Source organism: Battus philenor, unplaced genomic scaffold (genome assembly GCF_028537555.1).
Source record: "Battus philenor isolate CCGP_79_NKW_IND1 unplaced genomic scaffold, ilBatPhil1.0.hap1 SCAF_6, whole genome shotgun sequence".
In the NCBI taxonomy this organism is placed as follows: Eukaryota; Metazoa; Arthropoda; class Insecta; order Lepidoptera; family Papilionidae; genus Battus; species Battus philenor.
The window spans coordinates 8,403,820-8,425,330 of record NW_027181726.1 but is presented as its reverse complement, the minus strand read 5'-3'; the positions used below and the strand labels follow the sequence as shown (position 1 = coordinate 8,425,330).

At 31.6% G+C, this 21,511-nt stretch overlaps 2 protein-coding genes across 6 annotated transcripts in view; one reads left to right on the top strand and one right to left on the bottom strand.

Annotated features, from left to right (window-relative positions):
* Positions 1–652: 652 nt before the first annotated feature.
* LOC137930202 (small ribosomal subunit protein uS8A) lies at positions 653–2,497 on the bottom strand. Its single transcript, XM_068773377.1, has 3 exons — positions 2,407–2,497; positions 1,912–2,209; positions 653–773 (listed from the first exon to the last, which is right to left on the bottom strand). Exons 2-3 carry the CDS (start codon positions 2,205–2,207, stop codon positions 680–682), a joined length of 390 nt encoding a protein of 129 aa, XP_068629478.1. The 5' UTR covers positions 2,208–2,209; positions 2,407–2,497; the 3' UTR covers positions 653–679.
* Positions 2,498–3,920: 1,423 nt separating this feature from the next.
* The window catches only part of sdk (sidekick cell adhesion molecule), a 51,609-nt gene continuing 34,018 nt past the window's right edge, over positions 3,921–21,511 (top strand). For all 5 annotated transcript variants that reach the window (XM_068774029.1, XM_068774028.1, XM_068774027.1 and 2 more), the window contains exon 1: positions 3,921–4,418. In XM_068774029.1, coding sequence (XP_068630130.1) covers positions 4,313–4,418 — 106 coding nt within the window. In that variant the 5' untranslated portion in view covers positions 3,921–4,312. The remainder of the gene's footprint in view (positions 4,419–21,511) is intronic.

The following is a 21,511-nucleotide window of genomic DNA, read 5'->3' as shown; positions in this document are numbered from 1 at the left end:
AAGGGGTGATCAGTTACAGGTGTGTTAGAGCTATAAACAAGTTAATGTAAAGCTAATTTGTCAGCAAAAAGCTTTGAAGCTTTTATTACGCCTATTACCAATGAGCTTGTTAGTTTACGACAAGCCAATAACTACTGGCGGTGTACAACAATTTCTTTTTCATTCTTTTCAAAACACTGACCAAATGAAGAGCATAAACAATATGTTGTGTTATATTTAATTAAATAATAGATGATGATGCTATTTCACTATAATTAGTTTTCTTTATATGGGATGTATTTTAAGTGATTTTGTTGTTTTAGAACTGAAAATTAATGAGATATTAAATTAACTAAATTAAAATGTTGGGCAAGTCCATTTGCAGTCTAGAAATTCATTTACGAGCTTGACTCGCCTACAAGAAATGTATATAATGCCAGACTTCACATAATGAACTAATATTAGTTCTATTAAGATATTATAATTATCAAATTGGCATTCATAAGCTAATATAAAAATGTCTCAAATTGAAAGAAAATGGACTTGCACATCTTTCAAAATAAACTTGATATTTTGAATATATACTCAAAAATTAAAACATGATTTAAAATATACTTATCATTAGCGAAATGTATAATGATAAATATGAGATGAAGTTAAATAAAACAAAAAATACTTTTTCACATGTATTGCTTTAACCTTAGAAAAAGAATCCTAAAATTTTTCCTCCCAAATGTTTCCTTCTTGCTTCTTCATGGTCCATTATACCTCCACTCGTAGTAAGAACAAGGTATCTGTAATAATATTAGAAAATATATTGTTGTAGAAATAACTTCAATGTTCAAATAATTTCAAAATTCATTAACATTAATATAGTTTAAAATTTTAAGGAGCTGGAAGGATCATTTAACTCAGGATTCTTTTCAAACTACTACCACATTTAAATGGTAACATTAAAAATATATTTGACAATTATTAAGTATTAAAATTGTATTTTCTACAAAAACAGTTCACTCACAGCTTATTTGCATGTTGAATAAAGTGCAAAATATCTTTAGGAGACAAGATGAGTTACAACAAAAATGTTATTGGGTTGCTCCTCTAAAACAAAACCATCATCATATTTCTCTCAAGGTGAATATGAATATACAAGTTTATATGTAATTTAGCAAACTTTATACAAAAAATATGTTTGTACAGACACAGACAGCGTTTACAACCAAATGTTACACCAATTTATGTCAATACATTTATTTTTGCACAATACTTCAAATGACAACCAACAAGAACTATTGGTGATCCGCGGTGATTGTGCGCAATTTTATAGCTTTATTCAAACTTTATTTTTTTATTCATGGCTAAAATAATTGCATAAGTAAAAAATCATAAAAAATAACTTGAGATAACCAGATATTTAATGATGCATATTTACTTTAACCTGAAGAAATGGCTTATTATAGACAGCACTTTTGTAAATCATTGCACAAAGAAAAACTATGCCTACTAGTACAAGTGAGATTACAAAATAAGTGGACTGTGTACAGATACACCATAGAAAAATTTTAATATTTGTTTGTCATCAGTAATTGAAACTGTCTCAATAACTTCAAAGATATAAATTACTTAAGACAAAAATATATATCCCATCATCCATTCACAATTTTTAAGCTCCTTAAACAGAGTGTATGAATTACTACAATTTCTGAAAGTCTCATTAAGTATAAAAAAATTAAGACCGTGCAAAAAAGTCAAAACACTATAATTAAGAACTAAAAAATATATGTAAGTTCTTTTGTAAGCATGGATTTCTTGAAAAACCCTACCTGCTTTTAAATGTTTAATCTAAGACATAAAGATACGTCTACTTTCAAAATAAAGTACTATGCCGGTTTTACAAATTACTTATGTATATACTAAATTACTAAAACTTACCCGAACTGTCGCGATGGAAGAAGGTTAGTCCACCTTTCTATGTCGTTGATGGGGACATCAAAACGGGGAGATATAACCCCACATTTGTTCAATCTGCCTGTGAGGTTAACAACTATTTTGCCCGCTCTGTGATCATCGACAATCTCGAATTCACCGATATACCCGTGCTTCATCATCACAGTGAGGAATTTGACAATAACTTTCGAACAAGGCCGGATAAGCACTTGCCGTTTGCCTCTTCGCTCGGCATTGTGAATTGATTTTAAGGCATCGCTCAATACATTCATTCGCACCATGGCTGAAAGTTAAAAACAAATTCTGTAGAAACACTTCACCAGCGCACGGCGGAAACGTCAAAACATCTACACAGTTTTGGTTAACAAGTAAAAATTATATGTATATGGCGGAAATAATTCTTCAAACAAAGTCGTCAACATATAATCTCACAATTTCGGTTTAAAATAGGAATATTAATTTGGTAAATCTTATGATTACCTAGGATTGAAAACCCGCCTCAACGTTCAGTATTGACAGGTTAGCCCAAAAGAAAAAGAAAGATTTCAGTAAATTCGGTGTTGCGAGTACGTAGACTAGGGATGTATTGAATTTTATTCGCAGTCGAATATCGATTTTCAAAAATATATTGTTTTGTCCTTTGTCAAAATTGTAACACATAGGAATATAAAAATTGTGTATTACAGTTTAAAATCTAATATTCATATTAAATTTCACACGTTATGGACAAATTTTTATCTATAAACTATTTAAAAATCAATGCTGTGTTAAAAACAGGAAAATAATGATTTTCGGCAATAACTTTTTGTCACTTTTAAATTATCTCTACTTTGAAAATAGATCAAATTTTAAAGGCAGTAGTTAGTAAACAAAATAAATAAATCAAAATGTTAAAAATTAATAGAAATTGACTGTTTAACTAATATGTGTTAAAAATAACGAAAAAGATTTAATAAACATAATTACTACAATCTTTATCTTACCGAGTTAACTAGTATCAAATATTAACGTTCTTTTTTCAAATATATAAACATCGATGTTTATATGTTGTTACAAAGTCTATACGGTAGTCTGTGCGGTATTGAATTTAAACCTTTTCGATAAATTTAAATTGAAAAAACTTTCATATCCAATCTCTTAAACGCTACCAAAAACTTTAGGTAATCAATGCCCGACACAGAATGAATTAGCCTGCATAACCAAGACCTGACAACTTTAAGTAATCGTAAAAGTGTTGAATGTTGCGAATATTTGTTAATCAAAGCGTAAATATACTTAATTGTTAATTTTTTTTTAAATAAAACCTTGATAAGTTTGTGCCAGGTTCTCCTTTTTAAATAATTTTCGATGAAATAGCAATGATGAGCACACTGAAAATTATGAATACATCATTGTCGATCTGAATATCTTCAAATGTACGTTTAATGTACTGGTCGAAATTGTCTTCCTTATTTTAGTAGAAAGCTTTATGTTAAAAAAGTTATCCCGATCTTTCAAAAATATTTTCTGAACAGAGCTGAATAGCAAATTAACAGAATTTTATTTATTAAATATAATTGTTTATTTTTTATAAACAATTTATGGTTTTATCAATTGTATTAAAATTGAGCTATAATTGTTTATTTTTTATAATCAATTTTAAGGATAAAATTGTGTTTAAATACGAAATGAGAAGAACTTTTTAAGTGGCAATAATATGTAATCTATGGACAAAATATGGAAATTGCCATGCTGAAAATTGTAGTCGCACATTTAATTTTAATTTTATTGTTAGATCAAATACTATAACAAGATAGTATTAATATTAACATAAACAAAACATTATGGTTTACATTTATTTGTAATAATAGTTGCTACAAATGAATGGTATTCATAAGAATGATTTGTTGAATGAGTGAATGACAGTACGTAGCAGTAATCCTTTTGTTTGATTGTGTGCGCCTGTTGCTGTATCCAACAAGTTTGTACGCATGCACGCGTCTTATTCACGTCCTTCGAACGAATTAAGTGATTGTGAAATAAGTTTTAAAAACTTTCAAAGTTTCTAAAGTGACAAAAATCTAGTGTGAAATTACTTTTTGTTACCGTAATTTTGTTCAGAATATGTTTTGTGAATATATTAATGTTAGACTTAAAACATGAATACTTTAAAACTTCTTTATAGGGCTCATAAAGTTGACTGAACTTTCCTACCTTCGTGCCGTTTGGAATAGCACAAATCCCACAGGTGTTATAATGTTGTGAGGGTTAAATCCTAGCAACCAATTTAAAAATGCAGTTTTCTCTGATCGTTTACTTGAAAAAAACATATTTTTTCCGAGAAACAATTTTAAAAACAATGGTCGCTGCACTGTTGTAAGTGGTGTATAAATACTTTGGTCAAGTAATGGAAGAATTGGAACGACTATTCAAGATGTATTCATTTAAAATTCACGGGCATTTGTTTCTAACATATTGCTTTCTTCAATTAGCAACAGCTGCGGAAACTTCAGGTAAGTTTGCTATAAACATAGTTCTATTGATTGTGTTTTCGTATTGTTTACTTTTTACTTTAAAGACATGAAGTACTGTAGAATATGTAAATTACAAACTGTTTGCCCGTAAGTTGCCCGAAGACTATCATAAAATGGTATTTATTTTTAGCGGATCGCATAAATATATATTTTTTAAGTCCACGCTTACAGTACTTCAGCCTCACATTAACGTAGTTAACTTTAAAATTTGTTTTATGGCCTGATGTAAGTACCGCTTATAAACCTTCACTATATTATATATGCAAAATAAATAAAAACAAGAGAAAACAGCAGTAAGTAAAGAAAAAGTAGCAAAAAAACTTTTTTGTTATATGAGTAACCAAAGAAAACAATGTATAAAAATTAATCGATTAAGAAAATTAGTCGAAATAAGATAGTTCAAAAATTTCCTACGAACAATATAAAAACGAATTATATTTATGAAAAGGGTATTTAAGATTTGAATACTAAATTGGCCGTAAAATCCGACGATTCTATTTTTAAATTACTGATAGATAATATTTTTTATGTTTGTACAAATTTTTACAACTTTTAAGTAACAAGTAGAAACAAGTATATTTTGAATTAGCTAAGCTTCCAAAATTAATTTTCTAAATTGAAATTGAAAGTATTCGTAATTTAGATAACTACAAAAAAAACTTAAATCTTAATTTTATATATTCATATACTTCCTTAAGTATTATAACTTATGGATATGATATGGGGATGTTCTTTCAATGTATGGAAATTAACAAATATTTATAAATTTATTTTAAAAAAATCGCAATATTAAAAGGCCCTAAATGATGGTAAATAAACATATTAAATGCACAACTTAATAAAATATATGATTCTTACTTATTCCTTATTTATTATCAAAGGTTTAAAAATGCATTTTAAACCTTTGATGATAATTTGAAAAATTCCTTTTGTTTACTTTTTTGTATCCAATCCATATTTATATTTTTATAAAAATATTCATTTCTAGTTCTATGACTATAAACCCTGACCATGATAATTTTCATATTTCTGTTAAATAATGTTACAGATAAAGCTTGTCATCACTAAATTATAAAAATAAAAAATCATTAAAACGATGGCGTTATTATTTTTATTATTAATTTATCATGTTGTAATGCGTTTAAAATTTCATTATTTAAAAAATCAAGCGTCACTGAAATGCACGTAATAAAATAATGTCGAATTTCAGGTTAACAGTTGTTTAAACATACAGACTGGGACATAACACAATCAAGCTCCTTAATGAACTTATCAAACTGAAAGTGGATCTAAAATATTCAATACTAATTAACGTCTCAATTCGCTTATGCATACTGATGTACCTGCCTACCTTGCGAACCAAATTCCGCTTTATACAAGTGCGTTACCAAGTTAAAAAGTTTTGTCGTCGCTATATATACTAAAAATCCATTATTCATTAAAATCAATAAAGGAATTATACCAAATTTAGGTGCTTTCAATGTAACTGCACAACTTTTTACATTAAAACTTTAAAATAAAACGAAACTGAACGGAACGAAAACTGACATTATAACAGCAATGGAGTTTTAAATGCATGTTGTTCTTGTTTATAACGATGGAAATTCGAACACAAGCTTAGCGATTCTTAAATTTCAATTTTCATATTTATTACTTATTGTATATGTGGGATAGATTTTTTAAATTAGTTTATATATATTTTATTATTAGTTTTGATATTATTTTTAAACATAAAATCGTAAAAACCAGAGTGCTATTACGACGAAACGAAGGGTTTGTGAGTCGTCATTCGGTTTGTGTGCCATCATTTGGCCCTGAACAGTATTATGTAATTAAAACAGAAATTACTGGGATGCTGTAACGTTTGGAGATCTTAAGAGCAGAAGTAATTCTGCATCAGATTGTGTTTGATCATCTCTACACTTTGGCGAGCCGTCTCACGTACGTCAGGTGTCATTTGACTTACTTTCCGAAACAAATATTATCTGTATTATTATTATAGTATGGTAGATAATTAATTAAAACTAATTAAAGTGAAATAATGACAAAAATAAAAAATAAGGCGAAATAATTTTGATTCTAGACATAATTTATTCGTCGACGCGGAACTACGGGTGGGTAAAATATGAGGCGACTTTATGACTGAATAACTCTTTCAGTGTTCGAGGACTCTAGTACAAGCGGCCTCACAGAAATGCATTCATGAGCACGCACATAAAGTACTCAAAGCCCATTTCGAATACATCCTGTAAAGGTCCCTGAAATGCTCTGTACGTCACAAGGAATATGTAATAAAAATGTAAACCGTAACATTAACAATAATTCATCAATGTTTTTCAAAACATACTTATGAAAAATATAATTTTGTTGCGGGAAAAAGACTTCATTTATTGATCGTGTACTTACTTCTATATAGCTTTTAGTAATTTTTGAATATTTAAAAGGAGGTTCTATAAAATAATACCCTTTTCTTAAAAACATCAGTAATTTAATTTCATAATTCGATACATTATTTTATACTAATACTAGCTGATCCCGCAAACGTTGTTTTGCAAAAAAAAATGATATTTTAATTTACAAATAAAAAATAAGGGTTGATCGTAGAGGGGTGAAAATTTATGGTTGTATGTAGTCTTGTATGCTGTATCATAAAAAAAATAAAAACAAAAAATTTCTTTAAAAAAAAATTTTTTTTTTAAGTGTGAACAACCTTTATCACTTAGGGGTATGGAAAATAGATAGTAGCCGATTCTCAGACCTACTGAATACGCATATTAAATTTGGTAAAAATTAGTCAAGCCGTTTCAGAGGAGTTCAAGTTCGAACACCGTGACACGAGAATTTTATATATTAAATTATAGCATGAATCAATTTTAGGAATCACACTGATTTATTTAATAAAAATTCATATACACACTGTTCTTAATAGTTTTTAAACCTCTTTTAAAGTAGCAGCATTTTTTTTTAATTTCGTAAATTTTCGCGATAATAGTCCACACCTACAATAAAAGTTTAAATTTAAGAATTTAAATAGTAATTATAACCTATACTAACATAAGAAAGCACCAGGTATGTAAGCTCAATAATATATTAAAATGTGCAATAAACTGAAGCATTATTCAAAAGTTTTCAATGGAAGTGCTTTCTTAAGGCGTAGCAGAGACGTCGAGTAAGGCGGCGGTAAACATGATCATAAAGGCTCGGCTGTGGTTCTGAACATGTCTCTAGCTGGAAGCAGCTTCTAGGAGATGTGTATGGGGTTATTAATATTAAAAGGCTTTGCGGACCGAGTAAATACGGCCGGTGAGACACCGCCGCGTAGCGACATCAAACTTGAAACTTTCTTGCAACAAACCTCTATCGTATATTGGGAATAATAATATTTTATTTATTACAACTAATTTCGTTATAGGTGAACCATATATGGTTAAGAAACTATATATGAAATCTCTTTGACCTAATTAAAAATATAACTTTTTTTTATTTTTTATTAAACCCTGGAGATAATGTATGAAATAATTCAATATGTTTAATTTTATATGATTATACATAAGTTTTCAAAGACAAGTTGATTTTTCAATTTGTTTTTGTTTACCTTCTTTACTGGACTCGGAGTTCACTAGAACCCGGTGTCAAATGCACTCGTAAGATTTTATAATTTCATCCCATATTGCCTTTGCGTATTCTATAATATTTTAAAGAGTTGTATATTTAATTATATTTTTATTTTATTAGCATTGTGATCAAATATCTAAAAATGACATAAGAGACAACTAAATTAAATAGATAACAATTCAAACAAGAATGATAGCCGTCCGGTATTGTAACATTTCTCCAGCGACGGGTTTCGGAAGTCAAAACGACATTTCTGAAATAATTCGGAGTTCCGGTTGCTGTAAACTGCCTGCCCTTTTTCTATTATTTAAACTATCCGAATCAATTGAAACAGTTCTATTTCCTTCACGTGTCTTGCGACAGGGAACTTTTAAGGTTTCTCTACATTTTAGCCTTCAAAAATCATACAATTGTGATATGTAACCGTAGAAGTATCCGTTGCTTTATATAATTTTATTTTACAAAGTCCCAAAATCGATCGACATTGTTTGAAAAAAAAACAGATTTACTGTTGATTATCCTTAACCTCAATATTTGGTAACAATGGTATCAGACATTAAGGACTATTAAAAGCGCAGACGTGACGTTTTTTTTAAGGGACAAGGATGTCTTGGCGGCGTGGTATACTTACTATAACCAACTTTTGAATTCAACAACAATAACAGTTGATCTTCCAATGGCCGAGAAAAATCTCGGCCTCGTCCCAACGATATCACCTCTGAAAGTTAAATCAGCGCTAAGAAAAATGTCGAACAGGAAGTCCCCGGGACCATACGGAATCCCCTTCGAAGCTTGGAAGTGCCTTGGAAATAAAGGGATATATCTTCTCACCCATCTTTTTCTCAAAGCCTGGGAAACTTCATGTATACTAGACGCATGGAGGTTAAGCTCCATCATTCCCCTCTACAAGAGCAAAGGTTGTAGATATGAATGCAACAGTCATCGCGAAATTAAGTTAATGAGTCACACGATGAAGCTGTATGAGTGACTAATCGATGCCTGGTTAAGAACAGAGAGCTCTTTAACTAAAAACCAGTACAGCTTTGTCCCTGGCCTGTAAACCATCGGTCCCATGTTTGCCATAAACATGTTTGCTCAGAAATTCAGGGCCAAAAACAAACCACTCTTTATCATTTTCTTAGACATGGAAAAGGCATTTGATCACGTTCCTCGTACAATAATATGGTGGAGTTTTCGTAAGAAAAATATCTCTGATAGGTACTTTGATATCATAGCCAACATGTACAGAAATGTGAAATCGGTTATTCGAACTGCAGTGGGGCAAACGGAACCAATAGCGGTTACCGAAGAGGTACATCCAGCTTGTGTAAGTCCATACCTCTTCTGCTCTCGGGGAATGGAAACGTCAGTTACAGGCAGATGGCCTTCAGCTAAGTGTTGCGAAAACCCAATACATGGTGTGCAACGAACCTAATCAACTTGAATACCCTCTCATCATTGATGGACAACAAGTCATCAGATGTGACGAGTACAAATATTTAGGTACCATGTTGCACAAATCAGGAAATTTGGAAGTAAATATACAACACCGAATGGCAGCTTGCTGGCTAAAGCGGCGAGAACTAACTGGCGGTAGCTATGATCGAAGGATGCCAGTGAAGCTTAAAGGCCTGATATATAAGAGCATGATAAGACCTGTTCTGACTTATGGGAGTGAAACATGGGCTATGATACAAAGCCATATCCGTACAGTCCAAGTCGCCGAAATGTAGATGCTTCGATGGATGTGCGAAGTAACGAGGCTCGATAAAATACGCAACGAGTACGTTCGTGGTAGCCTAGGGGTACGTGGCATCGCCGATAAGCTACAAGAGAGTCGGCTTAGATGGTACGGACACGTAAAGAGGAGATCTCCTGAATACATCGGTAATGTCGCTATGGATCAAGATATTTCTGCGTCCAGAAGAAGAGGAAGACCGAAAACAATATGGGCAAATACCATAGCAAAAGACATGACTGCCTGCAAAGTTTCCGCGAACGACCTGTCCAATCGCACGAGGTGGAGAAAGAAGATAAGGAAAGCAGACCCCATGATCAGATGTGATATATAATATAGCTCAGGAGAGAGAGAGAGAAATATCAAACGTTCTAACATTTATATGCATATAAATGTTAGAGTAATTACTCTTTATGTATTAATTTACGTGATTAAGCTTTATCAACTTTTAACCTAGTTTATTACACTACTTAAATTATAATTTATTAGCAATATGTTGCTGCACAGAGCGTGACAACGTGTATTTTAAAAAATTTAGCTAACGTTTTGATTAATATTGAAGTACATTCCGATTACCTAATCGGACCTCCATTAAGATTTAAGACATTCGAGTAAAGACATGAAAGTTCTTTTGTCATTTCAAAGAAATCTGCATATTATATCTGCAATTAATACTATGTATTATAATCTAATGTAACCTATTTTGTAGTTATATTAGTACGTTTGAATTGTGAAGTAGTTTTGTCGAATGTTTTTTGACATTATTATAAACAAAAAATTATGTAATTGAGGTAAGATATACGATAGATGAAATATCAGTGTCCGATAATACTATAACGTAGTCGCTGATATATTTCAGACTTTAAAAATGAACCATAAAGTACGGTTTTGAAGTATTGACAGGTTATTTTGAAAAATTGATGAAATGAACTTTTGTAGATACACTAGTACCGCGTGTATGTGTTCTACTTTTATTTTTAAATATTGTGACTCAGTCCGCAAAGCAATATTTTAAAATCCTATGTAAAATTCTAAAAACACGCATTGTTTTTACTTTATAATTTAATAGTTTTGGTAAATAAATAGGCATGCTAACGAAGAAATCAGTAATTTCTTTAAATTTTATTATGAGAATGTTTAATTAAAAATGTGTAATAATATTTTGTAAATAATCCTTACACGATAAAGTATATTGGAAATATCCGAATGCAGTTGCACGTTGGCATCTTGGCAACGGACAAATATGGCAGGATGCGGATAAAATCTAAGCCAGAAAACAGGCGTCCTATTTGTTATTTTTGAGAACATTACCAGTTTATACTATTCCAATAAAATTCTCGAATAGGATTGTAATGTAGTGTGCTTATAACTTTATGTTGCTGTGCACGTTTTAATACACAGAATAAATGTTCTGGAAAGAACTTACATTTCCTAAGATTTCTTTTTAAAAATGTCATATTTGTTTCTACGTTATGTTTGTATATTTGGATTATTACTTTTTCTATATAGATAAAAGCGTTAAAATTTTTATATTCTATTTTTAATTACAAAATATTTTGTTTCCGATTACTTTACACCACAAAACCGTTTCTGCTCTATTCGCTGAGACAAAGATTACTACGCATATACTCGTACGCTTGTAATTGTACCTTAGATTAGTCTAGTTTTGTTAATTATTACGGTTGTCTAAAATAACACTAACATTTGCCTCGAAAAGGCTTACCATCAAGTATTTATTAATCAGGTTTACTTTATTTTATTTAAAATCAAAATATATTGACATACAAAAATTCTACTTTTTGTTTCGTCCTGATGTTAAATCAGGTGATGAGAAAAGAAAATGTTTCCATTATTTTCTCTTATTATTTCACAACGTAGTCATAATTCATTGAGACGTTTATTAAATTAACAGGCAACTGTTTAAAAGCTAACTTGGATTTTCTTGAATATATAAAGTGGAACCTGTAATAAATGACTCACGAATTTACGATGTTCAAGATGTCGTCACGTGTGTAACGTTTTCAATATTTTATCCCAGTATTTGAGCACGAACTCCTTTCTGAACAACAGAATTGTTATTGCACGTTAAACTTTTACTGCCACACTCTAAAATCCTTTATAATTTGCCTTACCCGCTTTTATTTCAAGGAATTTTATACTAATTTGTTAATACTCGAAAGCCAATATCGCCACATACCATAATCGCCGCGCTTAGCAGAAACAGAGGCAAGCAGACTGCCGCTCTGTAAACTTGTTTGTGAACAGTGGCAATCCTTAAAAGTTATTGCGCAAAGTGTGAATTATATAAGATTGTATCCCGGGAATTGAACCCGCGACCTATGATCGCAAGTCTCAGTCCTTTGCCGCTGAGCTATCAGCTTAATTAAAGATTAAAGAAAAAAAATCTAAAAATGTCGTGTAGGTAAGCTGACTAAGTGATATTAGTATAGAGTTCTATAAGTTGGTCTATACTTTTGTTCGCTTTAATCTCACATTGTCGTCTCATTACATTTTGTTGTAATATTAGCTGCCTTTTAAAATGAATATAGTGCTTCGCTTTGTTGTTTGTTATATGGTTAATCTGTACACCGGTAGTTGTTTAAAACGGGGCTGTGACCATCTTAGTGGAATGGAAAAAACTAAAGTTCCCGTTGAGTGCCTCTTGATGAGGTTGCGAGCAAGTGACACGAATGGAAGGATCGATTAATTTCTATTTTTACTCGTGTTCGTGCCGCTCGCTTGAGCGGTCGTCCCCGCTCAAATAGGAACCCTGTAAAGAAATAACATTGGACATAAGGTCTAAAAAGGATTTTTATGTTCCAGAAAAAATTGCGTCATCGCATAATACCAATAAATTACATCATCATCATCATATCAGCCGCTAAACGATAAATACAATAGAATATCAATTAGAAATATCGCAATTTCAGCCGCAGCATATTCACTACTGAACATAGGCCTCCCCCATAAATTTTCAATTCGAAAGAATAAAATATTGATAAAAAAAACCATAATCTATATTCATTATTAGATTTTTAAAGTTGTTAAACACATTATATAACTTTAAAGAAATATAGTAATATCTAATAGGTAATTAATTTTTTTACTTGTTTATAGATTTTTTTTATAAAACAATGTTGTTAGCCTTAAAAGTTAGGACCAAGGGTAGATTGCTATTGACAATGTTTTTTCCTGTTTAAAACAATATTTTTGAACTAAATTGTTTTAAACACGCATAAGTTTATTCCGACTTGTCGCTGATTTATTACGTCGCGTTCTATCGAGGACTAACTAAGTACACACAGACGAATAGCCCTCAATCATACTACATAAAAGCGTTGCTAGCCTCGTTGCTAGTCTATTCCGTCAATGATATTAGTCAGGCGATAGCAACCGACCAAGCCAAGATTTGGCACTCAAATGCCCTGGGTCCGAATGTTAAGCGGTTATTATTGACGAGTGACAGCCCAGACCGAGGTCCCCTTATGGGGGCCAATGAGCCTAGTAACCGTGAAGCATCCACCAAAGCAATCTATGAACGTAGTGGCCTTGTATTTTTGACCTCAACAATTTGACTACACAAAATTTAACCTTTAACATTGATAATACAACGTTAAATGTTTATTTTATGATTTAGTAAAAAGTCTATTGTAAAAATGTGTCAGTAACAAATTTTGTGTAGGCAACTAATCTAAAAGTGAACTGTCTTAATATAGCTAATGTTGGGCACGTTGGGATCATGTTATTTTTACAAAAAAAAACTGTGTGGATAAAATCGAATCGTTTTTTTCATTTTTTTTTAATTTTAATCAATAAAGTATCAATTAAATCGAAATATGGAATAACCTAACCTAACCTTAGGTAATTCGGCAGAGTTGCAATTTTGTATATAAAGATCTATAAAACCTAGATTACCATTATTTCAATCGTACGATGTCCACTGTGGACATAGACCTCCTTATAGAGTTTCTATAACACTGTCTGCAAGTTGGAAGAGGCCTGCATGCAGCGTCTTCCGACGACCTCAACACCTTTGTCCACCCTGTGGAGGTGTAATTTTTAACGATATTAGTAATTATTTTGCTGCATTAACTGTACGTCTCTCACGAACTACTATTGCTATACAATTGAAGAATAAAATATACAACATTGCGTTACCATATATTATACCGGATGATAACAAAACTTTTTTTCACTGTACGCAGCTTTTTTAAATAGCTACAGAAAAAAAAATCATTAAAGAGAGACCTTCAAGTTGCACAAGTTAGCCTCTCGCCTGTTTAAGTAAATATAAATTCTAACATTTTCACTTTGCGTTTTGTTTTTCCTTCTAAAATGATTTTTATCTTAAACAGTTTCGTCTTTTTTTAATAAAATGAAGCTAATAACAGTACGGGCAAGTACATTTTCCTCCTAGCGCCGTTTGCCCGCTCAATTTATTTTTAAGGATTTTCGTTGCTAGCGTTAACTATAAAAACATTTCTTCTTTCGTCTGAATTGGCTTCTTCTCTTTTTGTTTTATACACGTAACTTAGTACGTTAGAGTAATGAAAAATTTTTTGCGATGGTTTATATTGCGCTAATATACTTATGAGTTAATATACTTACAATATGGTGGCGTCCGCACATGATTTTTTTGGTGGCAAGATGAGAAGCGACCGCCGAGGTTTTTATCATGCGCCATAAGCTCGCAATCGCTCACCGTCTTGTGAATATTTACACTTTTTTGCACTGAACTCTTTCGGCTTTAAACAATAACTCTACAATATTTTTTATATTTTATAAAGAACAAGACTTTTACTTTTTGATGTTGATCACCTGGTGTCCACTTTTAGTGGATATACTTAGAACAGTTCCTGAGTTAAGATAATGATTTGATAATGATTATCTAACATGTATAAATATTGTCGTGAAATTGCGTAGCCATAAATGTAAATATTTTTAAGTGTAGTGTCCTTTATCCTTTTTTCGTCGTTTCCCCAATGCTGGGAATCGTAATCTTAAATATGCAGTTATCACGGATCCTTCCGCTCCATGAACGCTGTTCCGACGAAGCTGTAAAAGCCCCCGGCTAACAGTATCAACTTCAACCGAAACCTAGCAAAGTTATCTTAGCTTTAAAGATGTTGCCCCGTCTGTTACGCGACATATACGTACCTCAAAACATTTATGGTTTAAGTTTTTGAAGATCATCGGCAGATTTTCGGACGATACGTCCGAAGAACTCGAAGATCCTCCGGAGGAAAATGTTTCAGGACGTAGGTATCTTATTCATCTTCAATTCTCTAAGCATGGATTTGTCAGTCCTAAGCGTAATATTAAGTCTATGTAATAAATTCAATAAAGTTAAGGGATGCAATTTAAATAACACTGAGTAATGCCAATTTATTATTTATCTTTTTCTTCATTTATGATTTATACCTTTATAATGATTCCAAAGTTCTGACCAACAATGTTACTTGGTGCTTAATACGTTAACTTTGACTGTAAAACAATTTGATTACACCTTTATTATTACTTTTTTTTTAACTATCAACTAACGAAGATTTTTGTAAATTAAAGAAAATCAGTACTGCCATTCTGATTTAGCTTAACTATGTTCATAGCCACTTTAGAATATAAGTTATATCTACCCAAGTAGACGAAAAATAGGAAATAAAAATCCCTAAACGTTTTTTAAAAAAAAATTGAACAGGGTATTGAATTTACGTTTAATAAAATATAAAGCTGGCCGTATTGTACGAAAAAAAAGTTAAATTAATTACTGAATCTGTAGTTTCGCGAGCGTGCATTTTATTCTGTTTTGAATTCCTAAGACCGGTCGCGCGGTACGTTTCTGCATTATGTACAAGTGCCGTTGGACGACCGGCTTAGGGATTGTAGGGCTTGCATTGTTAGAATGTTGATTACGTTAGCTAATACTTTTTTCCTTAAAAAATTTTAACGAATTTCTTTTAGTCGTAATATTAGAAAGACTAATATGCACTAATCCACACATTAATAAAAAGGAATTGAACATATTATAATATTAGTACCGTGAAAATATTGTTTATAAATAAGTACTGCCCCTGTGACGTTTGCATTGGGCAACCTTAAAAACAATTACATAATATATCATAAAGATTTTGATTTCGTCTAGAGCTCTGAAGATTCGGTACAGACATAGGTATTAAACTTGACTATAATATTAAATTTAAAAGATTTACTTTACTTTAAGGTCAAGTTAATACCACTTGCAGTATTATTAAATGAAAAATATGGATCAATTTCCGTAAATTTAATTATTAGGAGGTTACATCTAATTCTTAATCAGAATCAAATATCATAACAAAGAATTAGCGTTTAAGTTTTCATTAATCGTCAATCTTGAAATTAAAAAATCAGCCTATTCGTTTATATTTTTACAACATTCGGCCCTCCAATGGTTATATAAATAGCTTCACTTTCCGTGTTATCTAACCACTAAAAGACGTTGACGTAACATCGCAAAGACTGGCTTAAACTAAAATTTAAAGATGGTTCTAATTTAACTTTGTTTTATGAAAACCGTTATTGAAGTGTTGGACAACCTGTATGCCATATAATTATTAAAAAAAATAAACAAAAGTTTCTGCGCGATGAGCCCAGAATTAAATAAAGCCGTCGCAAACTTGTCACAAAAAAAACACTCAGACCTAAGTTAAGTTGCAGTCGTAAGGAGCACAAAATATTAAATTACAAGGCCTATAATAAGTTATCTAAGTATCATAAGTTAGTTAAATATAAGTAGGTGTTGAAAGCACTGGTAGCCTAGCGGAAAGGGCTGAGACTTGTCGTCGTAAGTCGCGCTTTCCTAGGATACAATCTTATATAATTAATACTTTGCACATTATGGGATTGCTCCTGCTTCAAAAAAGTTTCTAGAGGATGGGCAGGAGTGTCATCTGCAGAAAAAAACCTTTTTACTTTTAACCTGCCACAAATTGGTTTTTATCCTCGTTTTAGAATAAATAAGCAATATACAAGAACTTATGAGGACGTATACTTAAAGTTATCCAATGACAAGGTTTTTCTTATTTTAAAATGTGCCTATATAATATAATGAAAACGAAGTATAAAAATATTAAAACCTTGCAATTTACTGCAACTTACCTGATACGCTAAATAGTTTGTGAAAGAAATGTCTAGCCTTAGTTTTATAACTACTATTTGATTATCGTTATCAATTAATGATAATTAATAATGCTACCAAAAATGAATACACGTAATAGTAAGTGTTACAACAATACATCGCAGTCTGTCGCAGGATTGATCGGTTGCTAAGGCTTCTTATGAAGTACTACACACTATAAAAGCCAGCTTATAGAAACACGTACGCTTAATCAATCATGCGGCGACACTTGTGTTTTGTTAAAGACGTTTAATTTCAATCACAGCATTTCACATACCACATACATTAAGTTCATTATTACATTACATTTGTTGAGTTCCGAATATTATTATTCATTCGAAGCTTCTTCAGTACTTTTTTTGTTACCGTAATAAGAATTTAAGCGAGAATAGTCTTTATACAGTACAAGTAATACGATATAATTCCATCGCTGTATGTAATTTGCAGTTTCTTAAAAAAAAATTGTTAAAATCTTAGAATTAAATAATATCTCATGGCCTTATACCAAAACATGTCTTTATGTAATTGTTTTAATGTAATTCTTTGTCATTTTATTGTTCCGACAAATAATAACAAACTGCGCAAATATATCATTCAAATCGCGATTAACATGTTTTACTTTCATTAAAAACTTGCTCGAATTACTCGTAACAAAAAAAAAATTGAAAAATCTGATTTTTTGTTAAAAGTTTAGTAAAAACAATTTTATTTTCATATTTATATGAAATATATCATCGTTCTTTAAGCCATAGACTCTCAGCGGAAGGCATAGGCCATCCCCAAAAATATATATGGGGGATATACAATAATTACCACGCTTGGCAAGCGGGTTAGCGATCACAGTATGATTATTATGGTACGTCTGGACGGTGCCCATCCTCTTATTAGTGAGCAGTGGCAATCCTATATAATAATGCACAAAGTGTGAATCATATATAATATGAAATATGTATTGAGATATAAATGAAAAGTATTTAGAAATTATTTTTATGCAAACATTAATTAATGTTAGAAGTTAAGAGAAAGCGTGTTGTTGTTTAGGCACTTAATTTAAGTTTTCGTTTAAACGATAAACAGCTGCTGTTAACGGACACTGAACCCCACAATTAACGCATTGTAAATCAGATCTGAACAATTAACATTCATTGAGTGTGAGTCAGAACGCCAACAAAAGCTAGCTGCTAAAACCGTAGCAGCAATTCATGAAAGCAATCTCGATGTTACTTACAAAAGTACTCCGCATCCTTTATATGAAGTTACAATCGTCTATCTACTTTTTTCAGTAAACAATAAAACATAACGTCAATCCGTTCCCAAGAAAATTAATAACCAATAATAAAATTTTATCAATTGTTCGAACGTTCCAATAGCTAATGCCTGGTATTTTCAATAAAATCATGGTAATTTTTTCTTAAAAATTTGGATAAAAACTTAATGTTGTAATACCGATAATATTTTTCAATTAAATTATATTTACGTATAGGTTGTTCCTTTATAAGTGCGAAAGTTTTAAAGTGGTGGATGTGTTGCTCATTTGTCAGCATAATGCATTAAAGCTTTTATTACTACCTATTTTCAACCACTCTGTACATAGTGATTCTCTAGAAATTTTTTCTATTAGAATGCGACGGGTCAGTACAAAATTAGTAGAGACAGTAAACATTATATATTAATATGTAGTAATTATAATTTTGAAAGCGCTTTACTTACTATGTTAATACGTTATATGTTATTAATGAGACCATTTTGTGTTTTTCGATAAGGTGTACCATACATTAATTGCAAAAATTAAAAGCATGTAAGCGCTACTTTCACCTCTTTATACCTTTACACTTATAAGCAATCATATTACTGACTGTCTTCCGCCCGTTTCGTATGTTTATGGACCTCTCTCAATACGCTTGCGAGTGGAATCTAGTAAAATCTGTTTTTAGTTAACTTCTGCTCGACGAAATGAGAGTGCTCCTGCCTAACCGTGATGAGTCAATAAATAAGTGAAAATCGTATATGTGTAAAATGAAAAATTAAACCAAAGGTGTAGTACAGATGAAACCTGAATATGTAATGAAATCTAAAAGACGGCTTTAATTTTTTTTAACTTGTACGTCTGTTCCAAACAGTCCAGTAACCGTATTAATTTTGATTGGTTACATAGCGCGTCCGACACTCATGGGGCTTCCATATAAAATGAAAATAATGCCTTCGAAGAAAAAAAAAAGGTTTCCCTAACACAAATAAGGCGGAAAGTGAAGTAAGAGGCACGCGGGTGCAGTTCGTCTCGTGTTACATAGCGCCCAACTGTTGAGTGAACGCGACCGATGCATAATGCGAGCGGAAACTTCACAAGGACAAAGTCCATTTTACAAAAGAGCTTCGGTAATGAATTATTTTGAATAATGTAATATTGTATTGCGAGTACTATGTAATGTTTCGTTTCAAATTTATTAGACTACAATTTCCGGAGATTTTTGGCACACGGATCATGAATTTTAAATTATAATCTCTATACTCATATATTTTAAGATAAATATTACTTTTAGGATATTAATGTTACATATTATGCTTATGCAGCTGCTGTCTCGTTTATCAAAACGAGGCATGTATGTAATCAACGTCAATAAATGTTTTAACTATTGTTATAGCGTCCACAAACGATCAAGTGTATAGCTATGCAAATTACAAAGCTTGAAGTTCTCATCGTAATTCCGACGCGACTCGACGCAGCAACTTCTCGGAAAATAAAATCGCCTTCCGTGGCTGTTTAAGTATGTTAGTGGTCTAGCATCGCCCGAACGTGCCTTAACCGTGAGTCACGTAACGGAAACTCTACGTAAGTCGAAATTGATGCCTCCACTTGATGCATCCATGTTTTAAAACCACTATTTCAGTTTAACAAATGGCTCCTAAACGGTGACGAATGCGTTGTATTTTACCAGAACATATTTATATAGGGCCACAATTTTAGTATCACAACAAATACAAATTTATCATTATCATTTATTTTTATACAACATATGTTAATTTTTTTCTTTGTTTGGCCCCGTTTTTGGAGTCTCTCGTTCAACCCCAGGATTTTTTATTCACATGATACATTTTTCCTTTTTTTTGTTTTTATTTCAATATACATTATTTGCCCATCTCAACGTATTACATTCTCTCCTTGAATTTCCTTCACAATATCTTTATTTTAGAACGGAATCCTTACTTTCCTTCTAAATGTCACCTTACTTCTTTCGCTTTTCTTTTAGAATTTTAGAATTTTACATAAATTTTTACCATTTGTTTTTTTTTTCATTTTATTTATTTAATTTCTTTCTATCTATATCGCATTTATTATACGTTTCTATTATCAACTATTTTATCACTTTAGTTTATTATTTTGATTATCCTTGCACTTTATAATTCTTTATTCCTTTTTATTGTTTTTTCTATAACCTTTTCGAACTCCAAAAAGATCTGGCGACAGTCCTCTTTACTCAATGAGGCGACGTTTTCGTACTCTAATCTATCTGCTAGCCGAGACTAATATTCTGCTCTTACCACGGGACAGCCGGTGGTCAGGTGCACAACGCTCTGGTTGACACCCGGATCGAAGATACATGAGAGACTCCCGGAGTTTACCTATGCAGGTACTTGGAGAACTTTCCGTGCTCCGTGAACATTTGGACTAGGACCGTGTCCAGCTTAACTTGACGGAGCACGCGATAGGCCGAGTCGGCGTCTGGGAAAAATTTCCTCGTTACCGAAGCCGTTGTGCATTCCATTGTATGTTCATTTTACGGCATTGAGTTTTAACTCCTATAACTTGAGACCTATCATTATATATAATGAAGGAACACATTCGTTGCTAAACATGCGGGCTCCCGCATAAGTACAACGATGTCCAGTCCTTAAGATAAATAAAGTAAATAGAGTTATTCCGGATAATTCTAAGATCTGCGTTAAGAAATAACATGTAGTTAATTATTATATGATAAACAGAAAATTCACACCGTAGATCGAGGAAATCAAGTATTTATTAACAATAACCACATTTTATTGGGAGTATAATGAAAAATTTAAACGAAAGTCATAAATTTAAACATTTAACACCGAGCATCTGCGTACCGGGACATTGAATAAATTAAATAAAGTTGGAAAAGCGACTCCGCGAAAAAAACCCAACGTAACTGCTATCATTAAACGAGAAAACGTATTTACGCTAATCCTATTTGGAACTTAGTCATAATACTGTATTAATACGAAGTATGTATCGGATATTTCATACTAAATAATAAATTCCTTATTATTTTTTGAAGTCTCATTTTTCTCTTATAAACTTTTTTTTAAAACGCGTGTAGCTTTACGACTAACAGAGTAAAATTTTATATACTCATAGAAACTATACAAACGGAAATCAAAACAAGCGTTTTTTAAAAAATACACCTTTGAAGCCCGACCATAACATAACAGTTGAATAGGCTTGTTAAGACAGCGGCAGGGTATTGGCACTTGGCTCAGAGCAGAGCTATGAAAGCCACATAAATATTTTGTGTTCAAACATACACAAGTAAATTAAAATTTAATTTA

Excerpts from the sequence above, each read along its gene's own strand:
- LOC137930202 (XM_068773377.1), bottom strand. The coding sequence starts at position 2,207 with ATGGTGCGAATGAATGTATTGAGCGATGCCTTAAAATCAATTCACAAT. Across the intron at positions 774-1,911 it reads CTTCCATCGCGACAGTTCGG|ATACCTTGTTCTTACTACGA; the intron begins GTAAGTTTTAGT and ends ATATTATTACAG.